Here is a 22,872-nt window from a genome sequence, read left to right on the forward strand (position 1 = left end):
GCTGCACAAACTTTAAAGAATGCATGCCTAATGCAACTTCTCCATCCACTCCTTTCCCCTCTTCTCCCTGTTGGCATAACAAAAGTGAACTCACCAAGAACAAGCCAAAACATCATGCAGTGTAGAGTAGCACTTAGCAGCACATTAGAGGCCTCCGATGATGTCTGATCACAGTTCTCCTGAGCCTAAATATTCCTCTTAATTGTCAGTCTACATGAAAAAAAAACACATTTAGAGTGTTAATGTTCCTTGAGACCTATTTTAAAATATATGTTTGAAAATAGACAAACCTCTTTCATGCCATTACAAGCTCCTCTCTGGCTCCTTTGAAGTGATACAGTGTAAAGGAAACTTCTGCATGTCTGAGTTGGCCATAATTTGTTTTAGGACTTTTATCTTTCACAGTGATGGAGGAACCTAAGTTCAGAGAGAAGCAGCAACAGAAGGAGGGAAGGGTCTTTCCAATGCTGTCTTCCTTTGAGTGTTACCTCCTCTCATCGATCTTACCTCTTCTCTTCCTTCCCTTCATCACAACATTCATCTTAACTTCCTTCCATCTTCTCTTCTCCACTCACTCTTTTCTACAGACCCAAAGATCTGTACACTGACCCCTAATGGGCACCTGGACATGTCTCCACTGCCTGCTGGTCTGTTTCCAGGAGAGAGACTGACCTTTGCTCTCAGCTCCAGGAAGAACAGTGTTATTTCTCTTGGCAGGGCCAACCTGGAGCAGAAGGCTGTGGTAAGTGGAGAGGACTGTAGAAGAGAAAGTCTGTGAAATACATAGCCACAGTTTGTTAGTTCTTTAGTTCTTGGTTGACTGACTAGTCATTATGTTTTGACATGACTGAGTTATTTCTTTGAAAGTTGTGTGTTAGATTGCCCCATTACTCATAGTTCCATAATGGCATTTCCTCAGAAGCACATCAAAGGTTTTATTTTGCCTTATTAATTTGCAGGACAATAATATGCAACAGAAATTTCACTATTTTCAATTCAACAGAACATTGGATCAGCTAATTAAATGTTAGGGAATCATAGTGTATGCTTACACTGCTTTATTTTCCTTTATTTCATTATTACGAGATAAGATGATGATGTGGCCATTGGATCAGTTCTGGTTACTTTTGTTGGTAATCCAGACTACTAGAGAATGGCTCAGATTTACATGGAAATGAAAGGAAACTCTCTCTCTTTTTCTCTTAGTATCCAGGTCGGAGTTACCACAACTGGGGCCGCCCACTGGCTCCCCAGCCTCAGGCTTTGTGGGCCCGTCGTTCCAGCTGGAACAGCCTGGTAGGATGCCACCCCTGTTCCTCCTCATCTCCCTCCGCTAGTCCAGCCTTCACACCCACCTCTGCAAGGCCTTTCTATGGCTACGGCCTGGGGGGTCTGGGAGGGGTGGTTGGAGGAAGCCTTCGTATCCGGGGTCCTCGTGCCTCTTCACCGCCCCCGCACCACCACCTCCACCATGCCCATCCAGACGAGGCAGAATCTCTTCTCTCTCCTCCTGCTGTTGCTCCCCACGCTCTTCACCTTCCCCATCCTATGCTCCCGGGCCATTTTGTACCCAGGAGGGACCGCAGAGCTCTATCACTAGAGCTGCCCCACCTGCTGCAGGTCCCAGGAGCCCCACACCCTCCGCCGCCACCACACCACCTGCTGCCTCAGAGGAAGAAGAGCTTCTCTGGGGGGATGGTAATCAGTGGAGGTGGTGGCGGTGGGCTCGATACTCTGGGTGGTTTAGGAGTGGTGCACCAAGACTGTAACGGGAAGACTCCACTGTCGCAGCTTTTCCAGCCACCTCCTAGACACCCGACTGAGCAGGCCGGAGGGGCAAACAACCAGAGCCAGCTGATGGCTGAAGTCTTCCCCCAGGTTAACACACGCAGCAAGGACCAGGAGGACCTGGACGATGATATTGAATATGTAAGTTATGAGTGTGTTAGAGAGGGAATTATGGTAATAGCATTAGGAAAAGCTTGGTGAGTAAGTGAAGTAATGTTATGCAACCAATATCCTATGATACACTGTCCCATTCCACAGATTTAAATAAGAATCCCTGAGACAGTATGTAACAGTGTCTGAAAAGAACAAAGAAACACAATATATCCTTGTGATTCTCAATAACCCAACCATTAGCTTTTGTGTTAAAGTACAAGATTTTACATGTGTAATAATCTCCCGCTCTCTTGTGTAGGATTTTCAAGTACTTTGTATAAAGCCTGCACTCCCTATCACCTGGGCCTCATGGGAGTCCCATTGTTTTCATTGTAAACAAGGCTGTGTACGAGCGAAACAAGGTTAATTAGAAAGGACTATTTAGACAGCGGGAGGGAGAGCTATACAGATGGTAATTTTGGGAGATGCTCCGAGCTGTTGCTATAGAAGTGTTTCACTTTTGTAAATAATTCAAATAAGGAGTCTAAACAATCAGTTTCTCTGTGCAACTCTTTGTGTCTTTTTGTGTTTACTACATGATTATATGATGCACGGTGTATGGGCTCTGCTTGTGTGCGTGCGTACCCTGATGTGTGTATTCTTTGCTGCAGAGTTTGTGCTTCCGCATCCAGAAGATGTTAGAAGCATACAAACCAGACTGGTGTGAGACCAGAGAGGACTGGTCTGTCTTCCTGTTCTCCCCACAGAACAGGTGAGTCCCCGTTATCCCTCGCTCCACTTTTTCTTTAGTAATGGAGTGACTTGTCTGCATCCACAGATTCAAAATGCGTGCTGTTTCGTAGCCGAAGTCACAACAACCTCTCATACAAACAGTATAATAGCTGGCCACAGGACGTATCTCACCAAAACAATACTAAGAATGGCTTGCCACCTTTTGTTCCCCACTTCATCAAAAGGAAGGACAGGTTGCCAAGCTTCCACAGAGAAGGACTATATTAGGGTATTGATCGTCACCTTGCAAATGACAAAGGGATATTCTCTACCGCCTCATGTCCTGTTAGAGAGCAAGAAACAGGCCTTGGGGGGTAAATTTAATACCATAGGCAACTCATTAAATTGTGCATTAACTTGCAGTGATGTTGTGTTACAATCTACACAGGAAGGGTTTGAATAGACACAGCTGAGTGAGTTTTAATAAAAAGGCATTTAAATGTCTCCCTCTTCTTTTCACTTAATTCTGTTTCTTTCCACCCTTTCCAATAAACACTGCAGCGAAGATATTTAATTGCTTTTTGGCAGTACATAGTGTCACATTATAAGTATAAGGAAATATATATTCAGTATTTTTACTATATGTCTCATCCCTCTCTGTCTCTCTTGGTGTGTCTGTTTCTCTTTTTTTTATCTCTCTCTAGTCTGTTCTCCCAGCAGACTACTGTACTCAGGAGTCTGGTGCTTCTGAGAGTGTTGTTAATGTAATTTGTTTTGAATTAGGAACGATGTAAACAGGAGCTGAATGAGGCTATTTACTCAGTAAGATGTGAAGGAGCTCCTATGCACTGAGAGGGAATTTGGCTCTATATTCTGATTGAATGGTGGGGGAAGACTGGGGCAGAGTCTTGCCTTACCTTTATGTATTAATCCCCCCATTTTTTTCAATTTCTTTTTGGCTAAATTACAATTGAAATGCTTATTTAAACTTTTTTTGTTCTCATTGCTCTCTACCCTCTTCTTCTTTCCTCCTTCTCCCCACTTACTCCAGGTTCAGACAGATATGCCAGTCCATCATAGCCCACAAGCTGTTTGACTATGTGGTGTTGGCCTTCATCTTCTCCAACTGCATCACAGTGGCTCTGGAGAGGCCCAAAATACTACAGGGCAGCTTGGTAAATCCGTCTGAAATGTGTATGTGCATGTGCGGTGTGTGTAGAAGCTACAGCTCCTGTCTGCCACTTTCATGTGGTAGCTTTTTTTTTTTGTATTCTCTAAGGATGAATTCAGTTTTATTATCTAAAAGGTGCCATAAGGAAGGTTTTACTACCCCTAATTACCCCATCTCCCTCTTTTTGACTGTCAATCTCACTCTTTGTCTGTCTTTCTCTCTCTCTCGCTTCAGGAAAGAGTATTTCTCACCATCTCCAACTACATCTTTACTGCCATCTTTGTGGGCGAGATGACACTCAAGGTAACATTTTACAATCTGTCTCTATTACTGCCAGTGACCCCTGAGTGTAGTGTGTGTACATACTACAGAGACGCATCCTTTTTTGTCTGTCTCCTCCCGTGTCTCCCTGTTTGTCTCTCTCACAGAATTGACTTTGCCTCAGTGCTGAAGGAGCCCAGCCCCTTCCCTTATTTCTTGGCAATTCCCATGTTCCTTTCGGGGAATGGAGCAATTAGGCAATGTCATTAATTAGAGGCTAGTCTTTTCTTATGGATGCGGTCCATCTCCAGCACTCCCCCACACTCTCTCTCCTTCTGTCCTCTCTGATGTTGACTGCGTCTTTTTTAAATCTGTTTTTCCACTCTCCTCATCAGTGCTTTTTCAGACTCTCAATCTCTTTTTTCCCCATCCTTCCTTTCTTTCATTCCCACCCCCCACTCCATCCCTAGTCTCTGTATTCTCAGCGAAAGGCTTTGGCACAAGTGGGCCATTAATTATGCACTCCCACAATCAATTATTAACCAATCACAGCTCGTCAATGAGCCACGGACTTGTCAGCCCCCTGGCCGAGCTGTACACGTCTCCCTCTGTGTCTCTGTCTGTCTGAGCCTCGTGTATCTCAATAATGTGTTTGGGTGTGTGTTTGTTTGTGTAGCATTAATCTCTCTCTAGGACTCCACCACTGACTTTAGTGTTATGTACAAGATGCAGCCAAATAAAATGCACCGCACAGCAGGGTTGAGGAATTGGTCAGCATGCTGCCTCACTTTTTAGCGTGGTATTTCATAAGGCAGCTTCAGACACAATGTAGCACTCTCCAGACTACATTCAGTAATTCTAATGATTGTAGCTGTATTTAATATGCAATGCCATTTCTCATGCTTTTTCTTTTTTTTTTTCAAAGACAGTAGATATTATAGATTCATAGATAGGAAACAGATTAAAACATAAAATTGTTGGAAGCTGGAAGTTTTTGCACATTCAGTTTACTTTTTGTCATCGAGGTCAGTTTACATTTTGGCATTTAGACCCAAGATGTTTGCTAGGCACTGATCTTTCAACCATCTTGATAAGTTTGCATGCTAATCCCCACAGTCCCTCTGATGTAAACAACTTCAAATGTCAGTTGCAGATTTCTGCCCAAGCAGGCGTGACGCTCCCACGGCTGCTTAGGAAAACACAGAATCCAGCTTTGTGCGTGTGTATTACAATGCCTGTACAACATCTATCACTCACTCTTGAACTCACAGAGGGTTGAAGTAATAGTAGTTAATAAGGCTAAGACAAAGGCATTGGGACTTTATTACGGCACACCTGGATATTAAACATACTGTTATCTGTGTCAGTGTGTGTGTGTGTGTGTGCGTGATTTAAGAATGTGTGTGTCTTGTTAGTGTCAACAGCCTGTTGTCCTGCAGCTGCTGATTACCTATTTTGTCTGAATCTCGTCTCTCATCCTCTTGCTCTTTTAATTTCACCTCGTTTTCCTTTGTGCTATAATTTGTATTTTGCACAGCTGGTTCAGAAACAGAAAATAAACTTGTTATTGTGTTTAATTTGCCATATGGCAGAACTGTAGTCCATGTTTTAATACGCCGCTTTACCTCTTTTCTCATACTCAGGTGGTTTCCATGGGTCTCTATATGGGTGAACAGGCTTATTTGCGGAGCAGCTGGAACATCCTGGATGGCTTCCTGGTTTTTGTGTCTTTGATTGACATAGTTGTGTCCATGGCGGGTGGGGCTAAGATCCTGGGTGTACTTAGAGTACTCAGGCTGCTCAGAACATTGCGTCCCCTCAGGTACGCACAAAGCACTGCAGTTGTTTTTTTGGTGTTTTTTTTTTTAATGTTTTTGTAGATAATTAGCATCTGTGGATAATCATGTTATAAAGTATAACAGCTCTGTTCCTTGTGTTTACAGTTTTATCTTCACAATTTCACACAAGTTCAAAATGTTATTCTCAAACAAAACTACTAAATGTGCTGTGTCCCGAACAGATCAAAAGTCCATTTGCAAACTTATTTGACAATCTTAACAGCAGACTGAAGATTTAACCATAAATAATCAATTAAATCCTCCTCAATTTTCTTTCTGGCTACTCCTGTTTCCCCCATAAATGATACAGTCTTTGAGCGAATTACTGCAATTTTCAAGATGCTAAAATGGAGCAATGACACTCATCATTCCCAACATCTGAGATATTGCACATTATATACAGACAGTGAAAGACCATTGTAAGAAATACATTTTATACACAATCTACTTGTTATAAATGCTCTGTTTGTTACTCTCCTTGTATCCCTTTCATTATTGATTCTCTTATTCTCCTCTTAATCCTCTGCTTCCTTCAGAGTGATTAGCAGAGCTCCAGGTCTGAAACTGGTGGTGGAGACCCTCATCACTTCACTCAAACCCATCGGCAACATCGTCCTCATCTGTTGTGCTTTCTTTATCATCTTCGGCATTCTCGGGGTTCAGGTAGGGAATAACTGACCTCCTGTGTCTAATAATGATAATGATACATATTGCATGCATACATTATTGATTCAAGCTATCATATGGACAGAAATGATTTCTTTCTTTTGTCTCCCTCAAGTAAACTCTCATTGTCTTCCTATGTCTTTCATCACTTCATAACATTTTTCAGCGGGTGGGATCTTTATCCAGCTTATTATTTCACTCAATACCATCATTTCATCTCCTCAGAGGGGATTACTAAGGCTTATTCGTCTGTTTTTATAAAAGTAGTCAGACAGCATCAAAAGCCTGTTTCATTGTTCTATTGACAGCTGTTTAAAGGCAAATTCTTCTACTGCTTCGGCCCCGATGTCAAAAACATCACCAACAAGTCTGACTGTCTGCAAGCCAACTATAAGTGGGTCCACCATAAGTACAACTTTGACAACCTGGGACAGGTAACTGTCATGTGTTTTTCTGGTGTGCATAATGTTTGTTATATGAATGTGTAACAGCACATAATTATAATAAACTAAATGGGGAACAGTTTTCCTTATTGTGTCTGTTGTCTGCTTACTGTTGTCCAGGCTCTGATGTCCCTTTTTGTACTCGCCTCGAAGGACGGCTGGGTAAACATCATGTATCATGGTCTGGATGCTGTGGCCGTGGACCAACAGGTACCCACATATAGCTGCACAACAGTTTTTCATAAGAAAAAAACGTTATTATTATAATAACCCATACCATAGAAAAGGAAGATATTTCAATTTCTCCTTAAGGATTTGCCTCATTTGTCCATAATGCAATGCAACTGCAAGACACATTATTTTTGAACAACTTATAACACTATACATATATAATAGTGGAATGTCCAAGCAACCAAAAGTTGACTTTTTCTTTAGGCATAGTTAAAATGTAAATCTTACATTTTTATCTGGCTAACTCATTTTCCCTTCCTTCTTCTCTCTGTTTTCATCTTCATCGACCCCTGTCATATCACATCATTTTACATCAAATCAAATCACATCACCAACAAATACACACACCACTCCAACCCCAGCCGGTGACCAACAACAACCCATGGATGCTGCTGTATTTCATCTCCTTCCTCCTCATTGTCAGCTTCTTTGTCCTCAACATGTTTGTTGGCGTGGTGGTGGAGAACTTTCACAAGTGCCGCCAGCACCAAGAGGTGGAGGAGGCCAAGAGGCGAGAGGAGAAGCGACAGCGGCGCATGGAAAAGAAGAGGAGAAGTAAGAGAGAAGAATGAGAGGAGAGGGATAGCAGATAGGAGATAGAAGGAGTATGGAAGAGGCTAAAAGCTGGAAGAGAATTTTTAAAAGAAACAGAGGCACATGAACAGTTAGAGGAGACGGAAATTGTTTGAGAGGGATAGAAGGAAGAGGGAGGAAGAGATTTAAAGAGTAAGAATCAATAGAATCAGATAAATAATTACTTTATAAACACTCATCATAAAACAGTAATACAAAACACAAAGTGCCTGAAAACAACGGCCTCAGCTCACTCTACCCCCATTGTTAACATGACACATCACAAGAATCGCTTTCTATCAGTATGTAGAGCTGTGATCAACGCTGATGAAAATGTGTGCTGTAGAAAGAAAGAGAGATGAGAATAGAGATAGACAGATAATAATAAACACACAAACAGCGAGTATCAGTATTGTTAATGTGTTCTGCAGTTTGAGAGTTTTGAGAGCAGTTTTGTCTGTTGATAGTGATTTCAGCTTGATCACAGCTTTGATCAAGAACTCAGTGTGGAGCAGGTCTTCCCTGGGAAAATCCTCCTCCTACTACACAGGAGGTGATCTGCTATTTCTAGTAGCAACAAGAGCAGTTTGTTTGGAGTTGGCTTAAAATAGTGCTCAAAAGTGTTATTTGTAACAGCCTAGGAGGTTTGAAGTCATCTCAATGATCAATGTACGGTATATCATGAGAAGGATTTTATATCACTGCAGAAAACACATTATACCTTATATCTATTATACCTTATATATACCAAATATCAGATACAAATATGATACATTTAAAAGTATATAAATATATATATTTATATATAAATATATTTTTCTACCAACAGAGGCCCAGAAGCTGCCCTACTTCGCCAGCTATGGCCACATGCGCCTGATGATCCACACACTGTGCACAAACCACTACCTGGACCTCATCATCACCTTTATCATCTGCATCAACGTCATCACCATGTCCCTCGAGCACTACAATCAACCTCATGTAAGAAGGAATGTTTATCTGTGTGTGTGTGTGTGTGCAAAGATGTGTGTCTGTATAGGAGAGGGAGTGAAGTGGGCACAGGTCCAGCTCTGTATTGTACTTGCATTTATGTAAGCATTTATAGATTTTTGCAACTTAGCTCTCACTTCCCCATAAGCTCCTTTTCTACAAAATATGCACAGAAACAGACAGATTCCTACAAGCTCCATCTCAGTAGGAGGATCTTATTCTGGGTATTTATGCAGAGTATTTAATGTCTATCAAATATTTTTGGCTTTTTTCCTGTACCCCACTACATTGTTTATATAAAGCCATCCCTTCCCCAAACAACAGCATCTTAAAAAGACCCAGTAATAACTATGACTGGTCAACTTCCATGCTATACCATACCACCAGCGTGTGTTGTGAGTAGCTGCAGTCCATAAAAAGGAGCTGTGATTGCACTGCTGATTTGATGTGGGTTGCTATGGCGTTTAATTAGTCTCAAAACCTGCGCACATAAAAACCAGGCACACAAGCGCACAGAATAGTAGTAATAGTGCAGAAAACCTTCCTCGTGAGGGAGCGTTTCTGCTCCGCATGCACTAATACGGTCCCGCGAGCACGGGGCTGTGAGCTCAGCTCTCCCTACATGCTCGCAACTGCTAAACATTTGCTCGCCTGTCAAGTTGACTTTTGAGACTTTGGAGGTGAGAATGGAACAGACAGTGGTTGATGTCTCCGCTCCTTTGATTGGTCACTTTGAATACTGACCATGACTTTTGATTAGCTGTTTTGTTTGATCACTGACACAGTCAAAGACAGGCTGTTGCCAGAGAGAACAGCCATTTTAGCCCTAAGCTGGATAGAGGAAGTCAAACCAGTGAAAGTTTTGATAGGTTCTGATTCCAGTAGTGCACTAACAAGTATTAAATACATGCAGTCAGATACAAGACAAGATATAGTATTTGACATAGCTCAAACAATATTCAAAATTAAGGGGGCAGGAATAGAAATGAAATTAATGTGGATTCCTGTACATATTGGTGTGGATAGAAATGAGCTGGCAGATAAATAGACTATGCAAAAGGAGCAAGAAAAAGAGAAATAAGCATGGTCATAAAATAAAGTAAGGCTGAGGTTAAAAGTATAATAAAACCAGAAATGAAAAAGAAATGGCAGGAGGAGTGGGATAGAGGAAATAAGGGCCAATACTATTAAAGTATTCCAAGAAAAGCAGGAGAAATGAGAGGAAGTAATAAAAATAGAAAGGAGGAGGACATTATATCAAGTATGAGGTTCGGTCACACCTGTCTGAAGAGTACATTAAACATAATCAAAAGTGTGCTACAGATAGATGTGAACATTGCAGACTACATGAAACGGTGGACAAACACTTAAAATTACCCTCCAAAGGAATCACATGACACTTGGTATTAGAGAAATGTTGCAGAGAAGTTCAAGTGATATAAGCGTACAGGGCTATTTTCAGATTTTTAGAAAACAAAGGAATTAATGGGCTAATTTAATGGAATAGTATAGTAAGCATTCTGATCCACACTCCAATCCAGAAGCTGGCTGTAATGCACCTAAAAGTTGTTTGACAAATGCCATTAAACAACAAAAGACATCAGCCCCTGTCTATTCCATCCCCCCCTCCAAAGTCTCAAAAGTCAACTTGCAAGTGTTGAGCAGTTGCGGGCACAGAGGTAGGGTTTAGTGAGCGCTCATCACAGCCCTGTGCTTGTGGGACTGCCTTTGTTCACGTGGAGCAGAAATGCTCCCTCCCTTTTCCGCTCGTGGATACTGTTCTGTGCACTCGTATCACGTGCACATGCCTGTTTTATATGAGCGCAGGTTTTGAGACTAATTAAATGCCATAGTTGCTGTCCGAGTGGTATTAGCTGTACAGTACATGTATCTGTCCATTCATGTGTGATAAATGGTGGTTCAAAAGCCTGGTAGCATTTTTGTGAGGGAGAGAAAAGTGATTTTTCTTGAGATAAGATGCCTGTTTGACCTTTAAAATGGGGCAAGCTTTCTCAAACTGACCGAGCATCAGATATGGGTCTCGGCTGTATTTGTCAGCTTTTGGACCTGACATTTGACAGCCTCCCACTTGTTAGAAGCACATATTTTACAGCTTTATTCATAAAAGGAGAAAACAGCAAGCAAAAATAATTGCCAATCTCTGCAGTAATGAGAAGCTGGATTGGATGTTCAAGACAAATAAAGCATGCTCTGGAATATGTAAATACTCTGTAAATACAGTTTTGCTTAAAAATGTGTGTTTGTTAAGGGACATAGTGTGTGAGTGTTTGTGGTGCTATGAATGAAGAATGTTCTGTTTTTGCCTCTAGCATGCTTGATTTTACTCTGCAAACAATGGGAATAATTCCAGTTCTACAGTTTCTCCCTGCTGATGCCGCTGATACTCCACCCCACCCTACTCCACCGCACGTGCACACACACACGCACACACACACACACACACACACACACAGACATGCCTCTTAACTCTCTCTTTTTCCAGTCGCTGGATCTCGCCCTGAAGTACTGCAACTATTTCTTCACCTCCACTTTTGTGCTGGAAGCAATACTCAAACTCATCGCCTTCGGCTTCCGCCGCTTCTTCAAAGACAGGTGCAGTGTGTGTTTATACCTTGTGTGTTGGTAGTGTGATTGCGTGAGTGTGTCACTCTCTGTCTGCATCTAAGTGTATCTGTGGGCTGACACTTGTAGCACATGTGTATAATTCTTAGACAAAACAGCTTAGTATCACTGCAAAACTGAGACATCCACTGTGGGATTAGTTAATCTGCTGTCTAGAGGAAGACTGCACTGTACCTGAAGGGTAGCAGCATGATGATTGTCAGTCAATTAGCCTGAAAACTCAAGCATCTTTTGGATTAGATTCTGAAAAATCAGCTTTGTATTTCAAAAAAGAGGTTTCATGTCACAAAAAATTACAACATCACTCTGTTTTTTGTCTATTCAGCTAAGTCACTTATCACATATTTGATGTGTAAAAAATGAAACATTAAAGCAACTATCATGGCTCTAGGCACTTGCCATAATCTCTTGAATTAACATATAATATAAATAGTGCTACAATAAACAGTTATTTAGTTCAAAGTGTAATGGCTGCACAAATCCGCCTTTTGCTTTGATCATTATAAATGGAATAGAGGAATAACAGCTTTGACGATATAGAGGATTATGAAACATGTTGAAATATGTGAGCTGGCTATGATGCATTTTGTAATTAAGCTGACTAACCCATACTGTGTTGAAAATATGGATGTCATGACAATTATCACACATCATCAGCTCTGTTAAAGACAACCTACTGTCAATAGAAACAGAAATGTCATTATTACAGCAAAAGAAGTAATAACGTATATAGTATGGTATAGTAATTAGCTGCATTTGGCCACCTTCAAATCACATCCATCAAGTTATTCCATGATGCCAATATGAAATATTTTAAGGGATGTAATTAGTAAAAAAACAAGAAATAAACAAACAAACAAACAATGAAACTACACCATCATTCTGCTTAATTAAATTGTCTATTAGTTCTCCTTCTCATGTGATACTACTGCACTTTCCAGATCTCCCACTGACTTTGTTTGACCTCTGTGGGAAACACACCTTAGCACTGGTCTGTTCACTTCCACATTCATTCACTCAGAGCCTACACTAATTGAATTGTCACTCACCCAACAGTGATGAGAAAGATGTCTTATTCTTTTCAGGGATATGTGGTGACTAATTAAAGGCAGCAACAGATTTGGGAGCTTATATTACACTGATGGTAGTTTAATGTCATTGGCCTATTTTAGTTAGTGAAGAGGAAAAGGGTGCAAGAGATAAGGTGGCAAGGGGGAGGGATAGAGAGAGAGAGATGGGGAAGAGACAGATAATATATAGGAGGGGAGTCTGGAGTCTGATCAAAGACAAAAAAAGGAAGGGGACAAATGAGTGATGAAATGAGAAAGAGGTGGGCGGATATAGAGAGAATTTATCACACGGTTATCAGCTGGCAATTTGTCTCTTTTTATGTAGTGTCAGCAACAGCCGTGAGCAGTCATTGTGCATAGTGTGATTTATAGGCCAGGGTGACTCTCAGGCCAGCTTTAGAACTGGGTCAATGGAGTAGCAGGTAACACACAAACACACTGCCACATATGCCACTAACAGAGCAGCAGGTACTGTAAGTTTGCAGATATATACGTATGTATGTGTGTGAGTGTGTGTGTGTGTTCAGCCTTTTGATGAGTAACAGGTGCATTGTTTCTATGATTTTGATATGTGTTAGTAATAAAGGTAACTGATTTTATAAATACGAACAAAGGAAGGTGCCGTCCTCTGTCTAAAAGGACTGCAACCGAGGATGGTGCACCTTCGTTCGCCACTGTGAAAAGGTGAGCGGCATAATCTAGAGAAAACAAAAATGGAAAAAAAAATAGCCCCACAGTCAGGCAGGTCCTGTGCTGTACTGTAACAATAGAGGAAAACACGTGATCGTGAATGACAGGAAGCAGGTTAATACACTGTCGGCATTGGCATTTTTAAATGAGACTTTGGCAATAATCCTGAAAAAACTGGGTCTTGCTGGCCATAAACTGGTCAGTCATTGCGACAACAACAAAAACAACAACTCTCATCCCTTCTAACTAAGGTTGAGACTTGTTAACCAGATGTAAACCCGATGGTGTCTGTTATCTGGGATTTGTAGAGATGTGTATTTGATATCCAAAAGATCAGAAGATAAATGATTACTATAAAACTTCCTGAATCAATTACATGAGGCGATTAAGGATAAACATCCCAGGAAACTCACACAAGTAGTGTAGTTTCATCTGGACGAAATGCTTGCCCTCAAGTCAGATGTCACAATGATTATGGTGGCTTTAAAGTCATTGATTCCCCACCATATTTATCTGATCTGACAACATCTGTCTTCCATCTGTCCTCAAGCTTTACAAAGAAACAAGCATTTTGCCACACATGGTGGATTTATTAAGGACATTTTGGGCTGGGGCGCTATAGCAAACAGACTTTACTTTATACCATCCTCATATAGTAAAGCTCAGAACATTTCAGGCAGCCCTATCTGCTGGTCTAGTGTACGACTGAAGAGGCAACTTAACGCACAAGTTTATAACTTACTAAGATGTTTGCCTGCATACCTGCCAGTATATTTGTGCCTTTTTTTTAAATTTGCTTTGTGTTTGCATGTGTGGTACAATTCCTTTGTGCACCTTTCTCTGTTACCTGAGTGTGTTTTGTGTTTGCTTGTGCCAGGTGGAACCAGTTGGACCTGGCCATTGTGCTTCTATCAGTGATGGGCATCACCCTGGAGGAGATTGAGATCAGTTCCGCTCTGCCCATCAACCCCACAATCATCAGGATCATGAGAGTACTGAGGATAGCACGAGGTACGCATGCTACACGTGTGTGAAATACACACACACACACAAAAATACACACATATACTCCGAGTACTGTGCCAACCTCACTTCCTGTAAATCCTTTGAGTAAAATAGAATATTGATTCAGTTTAACTGGAGTGTTAAAATATGCAATAACTGTTGAAATTGTTAACAACTTTTATTAGCCATTTAGTTGTAGCATAGCAGCTAATGTCTTAATACCCTAATACATTGTGATGTGTACATGTACATGCATGTATGAGTTTGCATGTGTGTCTGTTCAATGGGTGTGTCTCTGTGTGTTACAAGAGGTATAAATTAAGGACTGACCTTTCCAAAGTTTAATGTTTCCCATTTAGTCTGTAATTGAACCTGAGGGATTTCCTCCTAAATGCCCACACTTAAAAACTCTCTTTTTCTCTCGCTTTCTCTCTCTCTCTCTCTCTCTCTCTCACTCACTCTCACACACACAAACACACTCACACAGTTCTGAAGCTGCTGAAGATGGCAACAGGAATGAGAGCCCTGTTGGATACGGTGGTCCAAGCCCTGCCTCAGGTACACACACTGTCTCTTCCTCTTTTTTTCCTCACAGACACAAATTCCACACTCCCAGAGAGAGAGGGTTGACCAGTCTCAGTCAATAGCCAGGGTCCCCCCCCCCCCCCCCAAAACACACCCCCTTTACTTTTTCTGTCGGCCTGTAGGCAACTCTAATAGATGACTCATTTATGGCACAGACTGGGAGACTAGCACACACACACACACACACACACACACACACACACACACACACACACACACACACACACACACACACACTTTGTCTTGTTTTCACTTTCAGCACTTTCAGCACCATGGAGAGTACCTAGCTTCCCACTGAGACCACAGTGTGCTAGAAACAGTGGGGGCTTCTTAAACCAGTCTGCAGTTCATTTGGTGGTGAAGTGTCCACAAAATCAGATAATTTCTTGTGTCCAAATCATTCCAGTGCACTCAAAGTTCACCTCCCTCACCTTGCTCACTATTCTTACTGAATGGAAGTAGTATCATTATTGCTTATCTTATAAATTTGAAACAAAAGAGGAGACAACAGAACAAATGTTAAGTTATGTTATTTATATATAATATTTGTCATTTTTAAATTATGCTGTCTAGCCGATATGTTATTGATGTTATGTTGCGTCATGCCAGCTCTTCATCAGTGTCCCAATGTTTACTGAATCAATAACCTTTGCCCAAAGTCCTATTGACCACACACTGATGTTTCCCTCTGCGTGTTAGTTTGAACTATTTACATTACCTGTGCAAACGTTAAGAAAGACAGTTGTCTAGACAGACAGGTTAGGTGCATTTGTTAACATGTAGGCACGCACACACACATTCACAGACTGACCCATTTGACCATCAAAAAGTAAGATGAAGCAAACAGAGGGAAACAGGTGTTGTGGTGAAAGGAGGGCAGGCAGAGGTGAGGAAGAACAGATTCCTTGTCTTTCTTTTCTATTGATCCCCCTCTCATTAACATTGAGCCCTTTGCTCCATCCCAAGGGCGCAAGGGGAGGTAATTAAAACTAGGGCTAATTAAACAGTTCCAGGAGGTCTCTTTGTGTGTATGGGTGTGTGTGCATACTGAGATACTGAAAGAGTGAGAATGAAAGCGTTATACCTGGTGAGAGATTTAACCTGAGGTGATATTACGCTATATTTCACCGTGAAAATGAAATGGCAGGCTGCCAACGTTTCTTTATTACATCACATAGGGTATTGAGGATAGTATTGACATTTCAACAAAGGTTTCAGGATACAGCTGAACAAAGGAACAGGCAAATACACTGATATTGGTATAAGAGGGCAAGGTGTATGAATAATGCCATCATGGCACACAGGGACAGATGTCTGCTGGATTAATAATTTATAAGATAAAACATGATTTGAATTCTTCACAAGTTCGCAGGCAGTTTATAGATTTAATGGGCAATGACAGGACATGGAGATGTAATGAGGGACTTGCACTTGCACTTAATGGGTAAGTAAGCTTAACAGCTTATTGACATGTTAAGAGAAATGCATTTTCATGACTTGTCTTTACAAAGACACAGTTAGACAAAGTCATTTTACACACCAGCATCCACCATTATCATCTCCTCCCCAACTGATGCAAAATGGCTGCAACACACCATTCATTAACACTAATAGCCTTTATCATGTTGGCACTAAAGTCGAGCCAGTTGTTGTATCTCTTCCCTGGGAATGGCTGAGAGCGGTCCTGAATAGCCCGCGGCAGATGTGGACACCACATGGACTGCCATTTTTGCTTTAGGAAGGCATCAGAGCAGCCCCCTGTGAAATAGAGTAGTTTGTAATTAGCTTTAAAAATGAATATGATGTTAGTGTTTGTCCTTCTTTTCAAATTAAAATATTAGAATAATAAAGGGGAGAACAGAATCTTTGAATATTTGTGTAAAAATTAGTTTAAACTAAGTGTAAAGCTCATGTTCATCTAGTACAGAGTAAGCTACTGTAATATACTGTACATTTGCGTAGATTACACTATGAAGTCCCTCCTTAAATCATCTTTCTCAAAAGTGCATTTATCCTTATCCTGAACTCCACAAAAATCCAGGCCATTATGAAGCACAGATTGTTAAGCACTCAAGGCAGGATAGCTCTAACATAGATATACTTGAGGCAAGCCCCCCAACAGTCACATCTAGAATTATTACAGCACTCCAAATGAAAGGTTGTACAGCAATTACCTCCATTACTTTTAGTCCAAAGGGACTCACTGTGCTGCATGTAATGGGGCATATTTGTCTCCATCGAAAGTACAAACTGATATTCATTCCCATGGTGTTAAATGAGTGCAGATATATTTTTTCTTTTCTTTGCAGCTCTCTAAGTGTAGGATTGACTAACCAGTCTCATTTATTAGCAAGCCCAGTTATTTTAATCTTCTTTCTGACTCTGATATTTGCCAGCATGAAAATGCAAATAATGACGATTTCTTACCGAGTTCTTGCTGATTACACCAATCAATATCACTGTTGTAGATTTTGAAGGAGGAGAGAAGACAGGTAGTTCTAATAAATATAGTTCTACCTACTGTGTTTTTTCTTTCCTGGAAATTGTATTGGTTTGAAATCTCATTGTAGTCAATTTAATGCAACCTAAACTCAATACAATCACAATTGTTTGACTTGGCTCCTATTTATCAAGAGCTTTCACTCCAAACAAAGCATTATTATAGAAACTCTCCTTTTCACTTTGATCTTTCTTCTGGGAGTAAACTTTTTTTGCATAGCAGTTCATGTGTAATCTTTTTATAACAAGCTCTGTCATTGTCATAATGTTGATGCACTATATCTGAACTCTGCAAAGTAAACAGCAAATTTCAAGTGTCTTTCGCATGAAAAGCAGGTGGAGTGATTTATAATACGTAGTGTAATTATAGCAGCCATTTGTCAGTGCATTTTCTCATTCCCAGTGGAGCCGTGTTATTAACACAGTGTTAAAGACAGTGAATAGTAGACTGGGTTTGTGTCCCTGTAATGGGATTATATTTAGCCCTGAGCGTTTACCATGCAACATCATCGTCACCGTTAAATTGTGGTAAATGAAGGCAGTTTTGTGGTGGAACCGAGCCAACTCTCAAAACCCCAAACTCAAAAATTCACAACAGCATCAGGGGCTCAGAGTCTCAGAGGAAGTTGTGCCATGGTTTGCAGAACTAAGCATGGGGAAGCAGCATGCAAGGAACAATTTCAAGTCCTAGTGGCAAATATTTGATGGTTTTAGCTCCTAAAATTTGAGTATTTACTGCTTTTTTGTGTTTTATATCATTTTAAGTCAAATAATCATAGGTTTTGGACTGTTGGTCCGACAAAACCAGACATTTCACACATCACCTTGGGCTCTGAGAACTTGTGTTGGGCATTTTTCACAATTTTGTGGATTTTTTATAGGATAAATGATTAATCAGTAAATCAATTGTTAGTTGCAAACTGGAATAATGTTTAAAGATTTTTATCCTGTTCACTTAAACAAAACAGGTGTTGTGCATTAGTATTGAGTCTATAACAAAGCCGGAGCACAAAACCTAGCCACAATCCTGTTTAGAGAGTACTTTGTCATTGCAGATGCTAGAATGCTGTCAAATGCTTTACGACATGTGCATTGTAAGAGGTTTTCCTTTATGTGTGTGTGTGTTGCAGGTGGGTAACCTGGGCCTGCTCTTTATGCTACTGTTTTTCATCTACGCCGCCTTAGGAGTAGAGCTTTTTGGAGAACTTGGTGAGTTCACATAACAGCCAATTGTGATGCTACAAAGATTATATCATGTAAAACTTCATTTTCTTTTCTCTACCTGAGTTCTTAAATAGAAAGGATTTTTAGCAATTCATAAAACAGAATTTGGTGTCATTAAGGTACAAATTGAACCTAAAAGAGAATCAACATTCCATATTTGTTGGTAATTTAGAGTCTCAATACTCAAGAGGACCAAGGCTGTGATATATGATTCTTACAAGTGAGGACTGACACTGACACCAGTAGCACTAAAGATGAGATATTTATCATTTATTGTGAAATGGCTAAATGGATATTTAAGCCATAACTTCAGCTTTCTGTGGACTCTCAAGTGGGAATAAGCTGTGGAGGAGTATCTAAGTTAATTCAAGGACTTTGAGTTTTGGAAAGACTTTTCTTCGACAGTGGATCGGTCACTCTTTGATCTAGATGCAAACATTTTTGAGAAACTGTGTATTCTATTTCTGGTATGGAACTAAATATGTACCTTTATATACTGTATGTGGTAATGTAAATAAGCTCCTCCAATAGTTGGATTAATCAACATTACCGCATATATGGAAGAGCATATTGTCCAAACATCATCACTCAGAGTTTCTGTGCAGGCATTATAGTGCACATAAAAAGCACAAGGACTTGTATTAACTGTTTTAAGAAAATCTCCTTATTTTCTCTCTGTCCTTTATTCCTTTTCATCAGTTCTCTCTCTCCTGCAGTCAGACCCACTCTCCAATGTTCTCATACATAAGCACTGTCCTAAAATATCCACATTGAAGTTGGAAGATCTATCTTCCAAACTGTCACATTTCCTTTTGTGCAGGAGAAAAGGATTAGTGGCAAACGCAAGCGTCGCTTTCTTGAGGCCATTCCAAAGATTATCTTGGGATATAAGCTCAAAGACAAATAGAGTGTTTGGTCACATTGCTACTGATTTGGTAACAGACTGTGCCCACACTGAGTTGTCTTGTTTGGACAGTCATCCAGGCAGCTTAGCAACAGTAACGGTGCATGCTTGCTGCTGTATTTGAGAGCAATGTCTTGACAAGTGCTGAGTGCTGAATAAGTAAGTAACATGTTAATGCTTTCTCTCTCTTTTACATCAATATTTATTTTCTCTTCTTCTTTCGTTATCCCTGCATCCTTTCTCATTTTTCTTCTTTCTCGTGATCTTTTTACCTCTTTCCTCATCCGGGACCCGCGCCTTCCTCTCTCCCTCCATTCACCCAACTTACTTTCATCCTCAGTATGCAATGAAGACTACCCATGTGAGGGTATGAGTCGTCACGCTACTTTTGAGAACTTTGGCATGGCCTTCCTTACGTTGTTTCAAGTCTCCACGGGCGACAACTGGAATGGCATTATGAAGGTACATTCATCTACAGGATACTCATTGCTTCAATAGGAGATCTACTGTGCCAGATGTAATGTATTTAGAGGGTTTCAACCCCATTTTAATTTGCTAACACACAGTGTACATAGCCTTTGCCTTTAGGAAAAGGTGGTCTTAGAGAGATAAACTCTTCCTCTATTTCTTTCATCCATCCTATCTTCCACTCTAATGATACTCACTCAGGAAATGTGCTTGCTCAGCAGCGGGGGTACAGATTTCCTCACTGATGGTCAGGGGAGTGACTGTGCTTCATTGCACACACACACACACACAACACCAATTCTCCCTGAACACACATCTACTACCACATACAGCTATCACCACTCCTCCGCACACCTAGGCTGCAAGGGGAATAGAGATTACGCTGGAGCGTGTTGGGCGTGGGCCATTAAACACACACTGGATGCAGGCAGTGCGGACAGTGGTGGTCCATGAAGTAAGCCAGCGGTCCACAGATGCTACCTCTCAGTGTAAATCTCTGTCATTGCAGCTGTAAAATTACTACCTGGGCTATGAAAGGAGGTAGATCTGCATTGGTTTAAGTAAGAAGCAAGGCAGAGTGGTTATTAGTCATGCGGTGGCGACAGGGAAGAGAGGAAATAATGAGGGAGAGGAACAGTGGGGATAAAAGGACGAACCAGCAAACTGTAATAAGACGAGGGGTGAGAAAATAGAGATTTGGAAGAGAAAAGAACACAAATGTATTAAGAAATAAGATGGAGAGGGAGTGGCAGCAGAAATGGGAGATGTTGTGTGAAGGAGCACAGTGTGTAAATGTCATGCCAGATTAGACAGAAACGACCAGCTTCAGCTTAGAGGGCTAAAATTGTTATGTGTGGTCACAGCCTGGGTGAGATATGTGTACTTCCTCCAGAAAATACTTGTCACTTTGGTTCTGCTCTGACTCAACTCCACTGTAATCATGTTAACCAGAGTGGAAAACCACTAGAATAATGTTCTAGAAGAAGAAGAAAAAAGCCTCTTGTTGTTTCGCATAGAAGCAAAAACAATTAAGTGTGTGATGATTATACAAGATGTCAAGAATACAAAGAGTCTTGTTAACATGAGCAAGATTTATTATCAACTAAAATGTTCTTAATAATTGTTTATGCAAATATGTATTTTAATACAGCGGCGGTGTGGCTGTGCTCACAGCATTGTTGGTTGATATTCTGTCTTCTGCTCTGCATATTTGCCACTATTAAATTAAGTGAAATTATGGGTTTTTCTATCGATGTTTAAGCAAAGTAAAATGTTAAACAATTATGTAGGCCTTATGTTTCTCACAATAATTTGCAGTTCAGTGCAAAAACAATATGAAACCACAGCCTCATAAATTACCTCCCTTACTGACTCTCACTCAAAAACTGAATGTTACAAACTTCACAAACATAGTATTTGTTGCACGGCTGCTGTATTGGATTAAAAATATATGAAGATTATTATTATTCCTGTATCTTCATGAAGATTCATACAAAAACTATTATCTCATCTGTTCTTTCTCTTCAACTGACCCCACCTCCTCTCTTCCTCACCACCCCTGTCCCTACCTCTGTCCTCGTCTTCTGCCTTCATAACACCAGGACACATTGCGGGAGTGCCCACCAGACCATGGCACAGATGTGGACTACGCCTGCAATCCAAGCCTTCAGTTTATCTCGCCCATGTACTTTGTCTCCTTCGTGCTCACCGCCCAGTTCGTGCTCATCAACGTGGTGGTGGCCGTGCTGATGAAGCACCTGGACGACTCCAACAAGGAGGCCGCAGAGGAGGCGGAGATGGATGCAGAAATTGAGCTGGAGCTGGCCCAGGGCACCCTCTGTTGCATGGGCGCCCCCAGCTGCGGGGGTGGGGGGGGTGAGAAAGGACTAGTGGCAGCTGCATCGGGACCCGGATGCGCAGCGGGGGGAAAGGAAAGAGGAGGCGTAAGAGGAGAGAGGGGAGAAAGAGTGAGGAGGATGCGACACACAGAAGCCACCGCGCACCCTGGAGCGTACAATTCCCAGACCCTGTACTCACCAGCACAAGTGAGTGTGTATATTTCTGTGTGTGCGGTGTGTATTCGCATGTTTGTTTGCTGATAGAGTGAAAGGCCAATTTTGTGTGTTTATGGGCGAGTGTGTGTGGGTGGGTGCGCGTGTGTGCGTTCGTGTTTGTCTGCTTTTAAGTACGGATGTCTCGAGACAATCTGCAGATTGGGGCTGATCAGGATACTTTATCATTATATTCAAACATCTTCATTCAGATCCTTTTCTGATCCTATAGAAAGTTATATATGAATTGTTTTTCTTTAAAACATTGGAACCATTGTCTAATGCAGCGCTTAATGGACGAGTAAACCACAGAGCGACATCAACAGCAGCAGTTTCTGTTAATAAAACGACAGCGTGTGCCAGCGAGTGATTCGATAAATAATGAATGAATAGATAAATAAATACATGTTTGCTTTGCTTGTATTTCGGCTTCAATTTCCTGGCGCATGCTGTCGGTTGGAAACCGCATTTGAACTTAAGTATTTTGTTCACAATCCTATCAAAACCTTCCGGCAGTGTCCACAGTGACGCTCCTCTCTCAAAGGACATTATTCAAAACACTACAGGGCGCTATACAACATGGTATGAAATAATGGGAAGCGTGATGCAGAGCAATTCAGCTGTCAAACATATCTTTTTGCTTCAATGGTTGCTTTAATACTTTTTATACAGACCTACATTAGGTTTCATGGCACACTGCAGCTGTATTAAGTGGGAAAATCTAAATTCCAGTATGAGAAAATGCTAAATAATAATGATCGGGATATGGGGTAAAAAAAAAAAAAAAAAACAGAATAGAGACATCCCTACTTAAGTATTCTAAGTATTCTTTTCTGTGTTTCTGGCTGCCTGTGAGTTTGCTTCTCTTAACACAGTATCACTGCATTAGTTCCTGCAGAGAAAATTACATATTTGATGCACAAGCTGGAAGAATACAAAAGAGGTAA

At 41.0% G+C, this 22,872-nt stretch overlaps 1 protein-coding gene across 12 annotated transcripts in view; it reads left to right on the forward strand.

Annotated features, from left to right (window-relative positions):
- Positions 1 to 22,872, forward strand: part of cacna1ia (calcium voltage-gated channel subunit alpha1 Ia) — a 125,501-nt gene that overhangs the window by 75,650 nt on the left and 26,979 nt on the right. For 11 of the 12 annotated variants that reach the window (XM_042392182.1, XM_042392183.1, XM_042392184.1 and 8 more), the window contains 17 exons: positions 588 to 742; positions 1,207 to 1,929; positions 2,553 to 2,653; positions 3,665 to 3,788; positions 4,019 to 4,087; positions 5,689 to 5,867; positions 6,420 to 6,546; positions 6,858 to 6,983; positions 7,113 to 7,202; positions 7,586 to 7,778; positions 8,626 to 8,777; positions 11,290 to 11,399; positions 14,067 to 14,200; positions 14,682 to 14,752; positions 18,409 to 18,487; positions 19,747 to 19,868; positions 21,476 to 21,919. In XM_042392182.1, coding sequence (XP_042248116.1) covers positions 588 to 742; positions 1,207 to 1,929; positions 2,553 to 2,653; positions 3,665 to 3,788; positions 4,019 to 4,087; positions 5,689 to 5,867; positions 6,420 to 6,546; positions 6,858 to 6,983; positions 7,113 to 7,202; positions 7,586 to 7,778; positions 8,626 to 8,777; positions 11,290 to 11,399; positions 14,067 to 14,200; positions 14,682 to 14,752; positions 18,409 to 18,487; positions 19,747 to 19,868; positions 21,476 to 21,919 — 2,999 coding nt within the window. The remainder of the gene's footprint in view (positions 1 to 587; positions 743 to 1,206; positions 1,930 to 2,552; positions 2,654 to 3,664; positions 3,789 to 4,018; positions 4,088 to 5,688; positions 5,868 to 6,419; positions 6,547 to 6,857; positions 6,984 to 7,112; positions 7,203 to 7,585; positions 7,779 to 8,625; positions 8,778 to 11,289; positions 11,400 to 14,066; positions 14,201 to 14,681; positions 14,753 to 18,408; positions 18,488 to 19,746; positions 19,869 to 21,475; positions 21,920 to 22,872) is intronic. The other variant, XM_042392186.1, reaches the window with a different exon arrangement.

This window comes from Thunnus maccoyii, chromosome 18 (assembly GCF_910596095.1).
Source record: "Thunnus maccoyii chromosome 18, fThuMac1.1, whole genome shotgun sequence".
Taxonomy (NCBI): Eukaryota; Metazoa; Chordata; class Actinopteri; order Scombriformes; family Scombridae; genus Thunnus; species Thunnus maccoyii.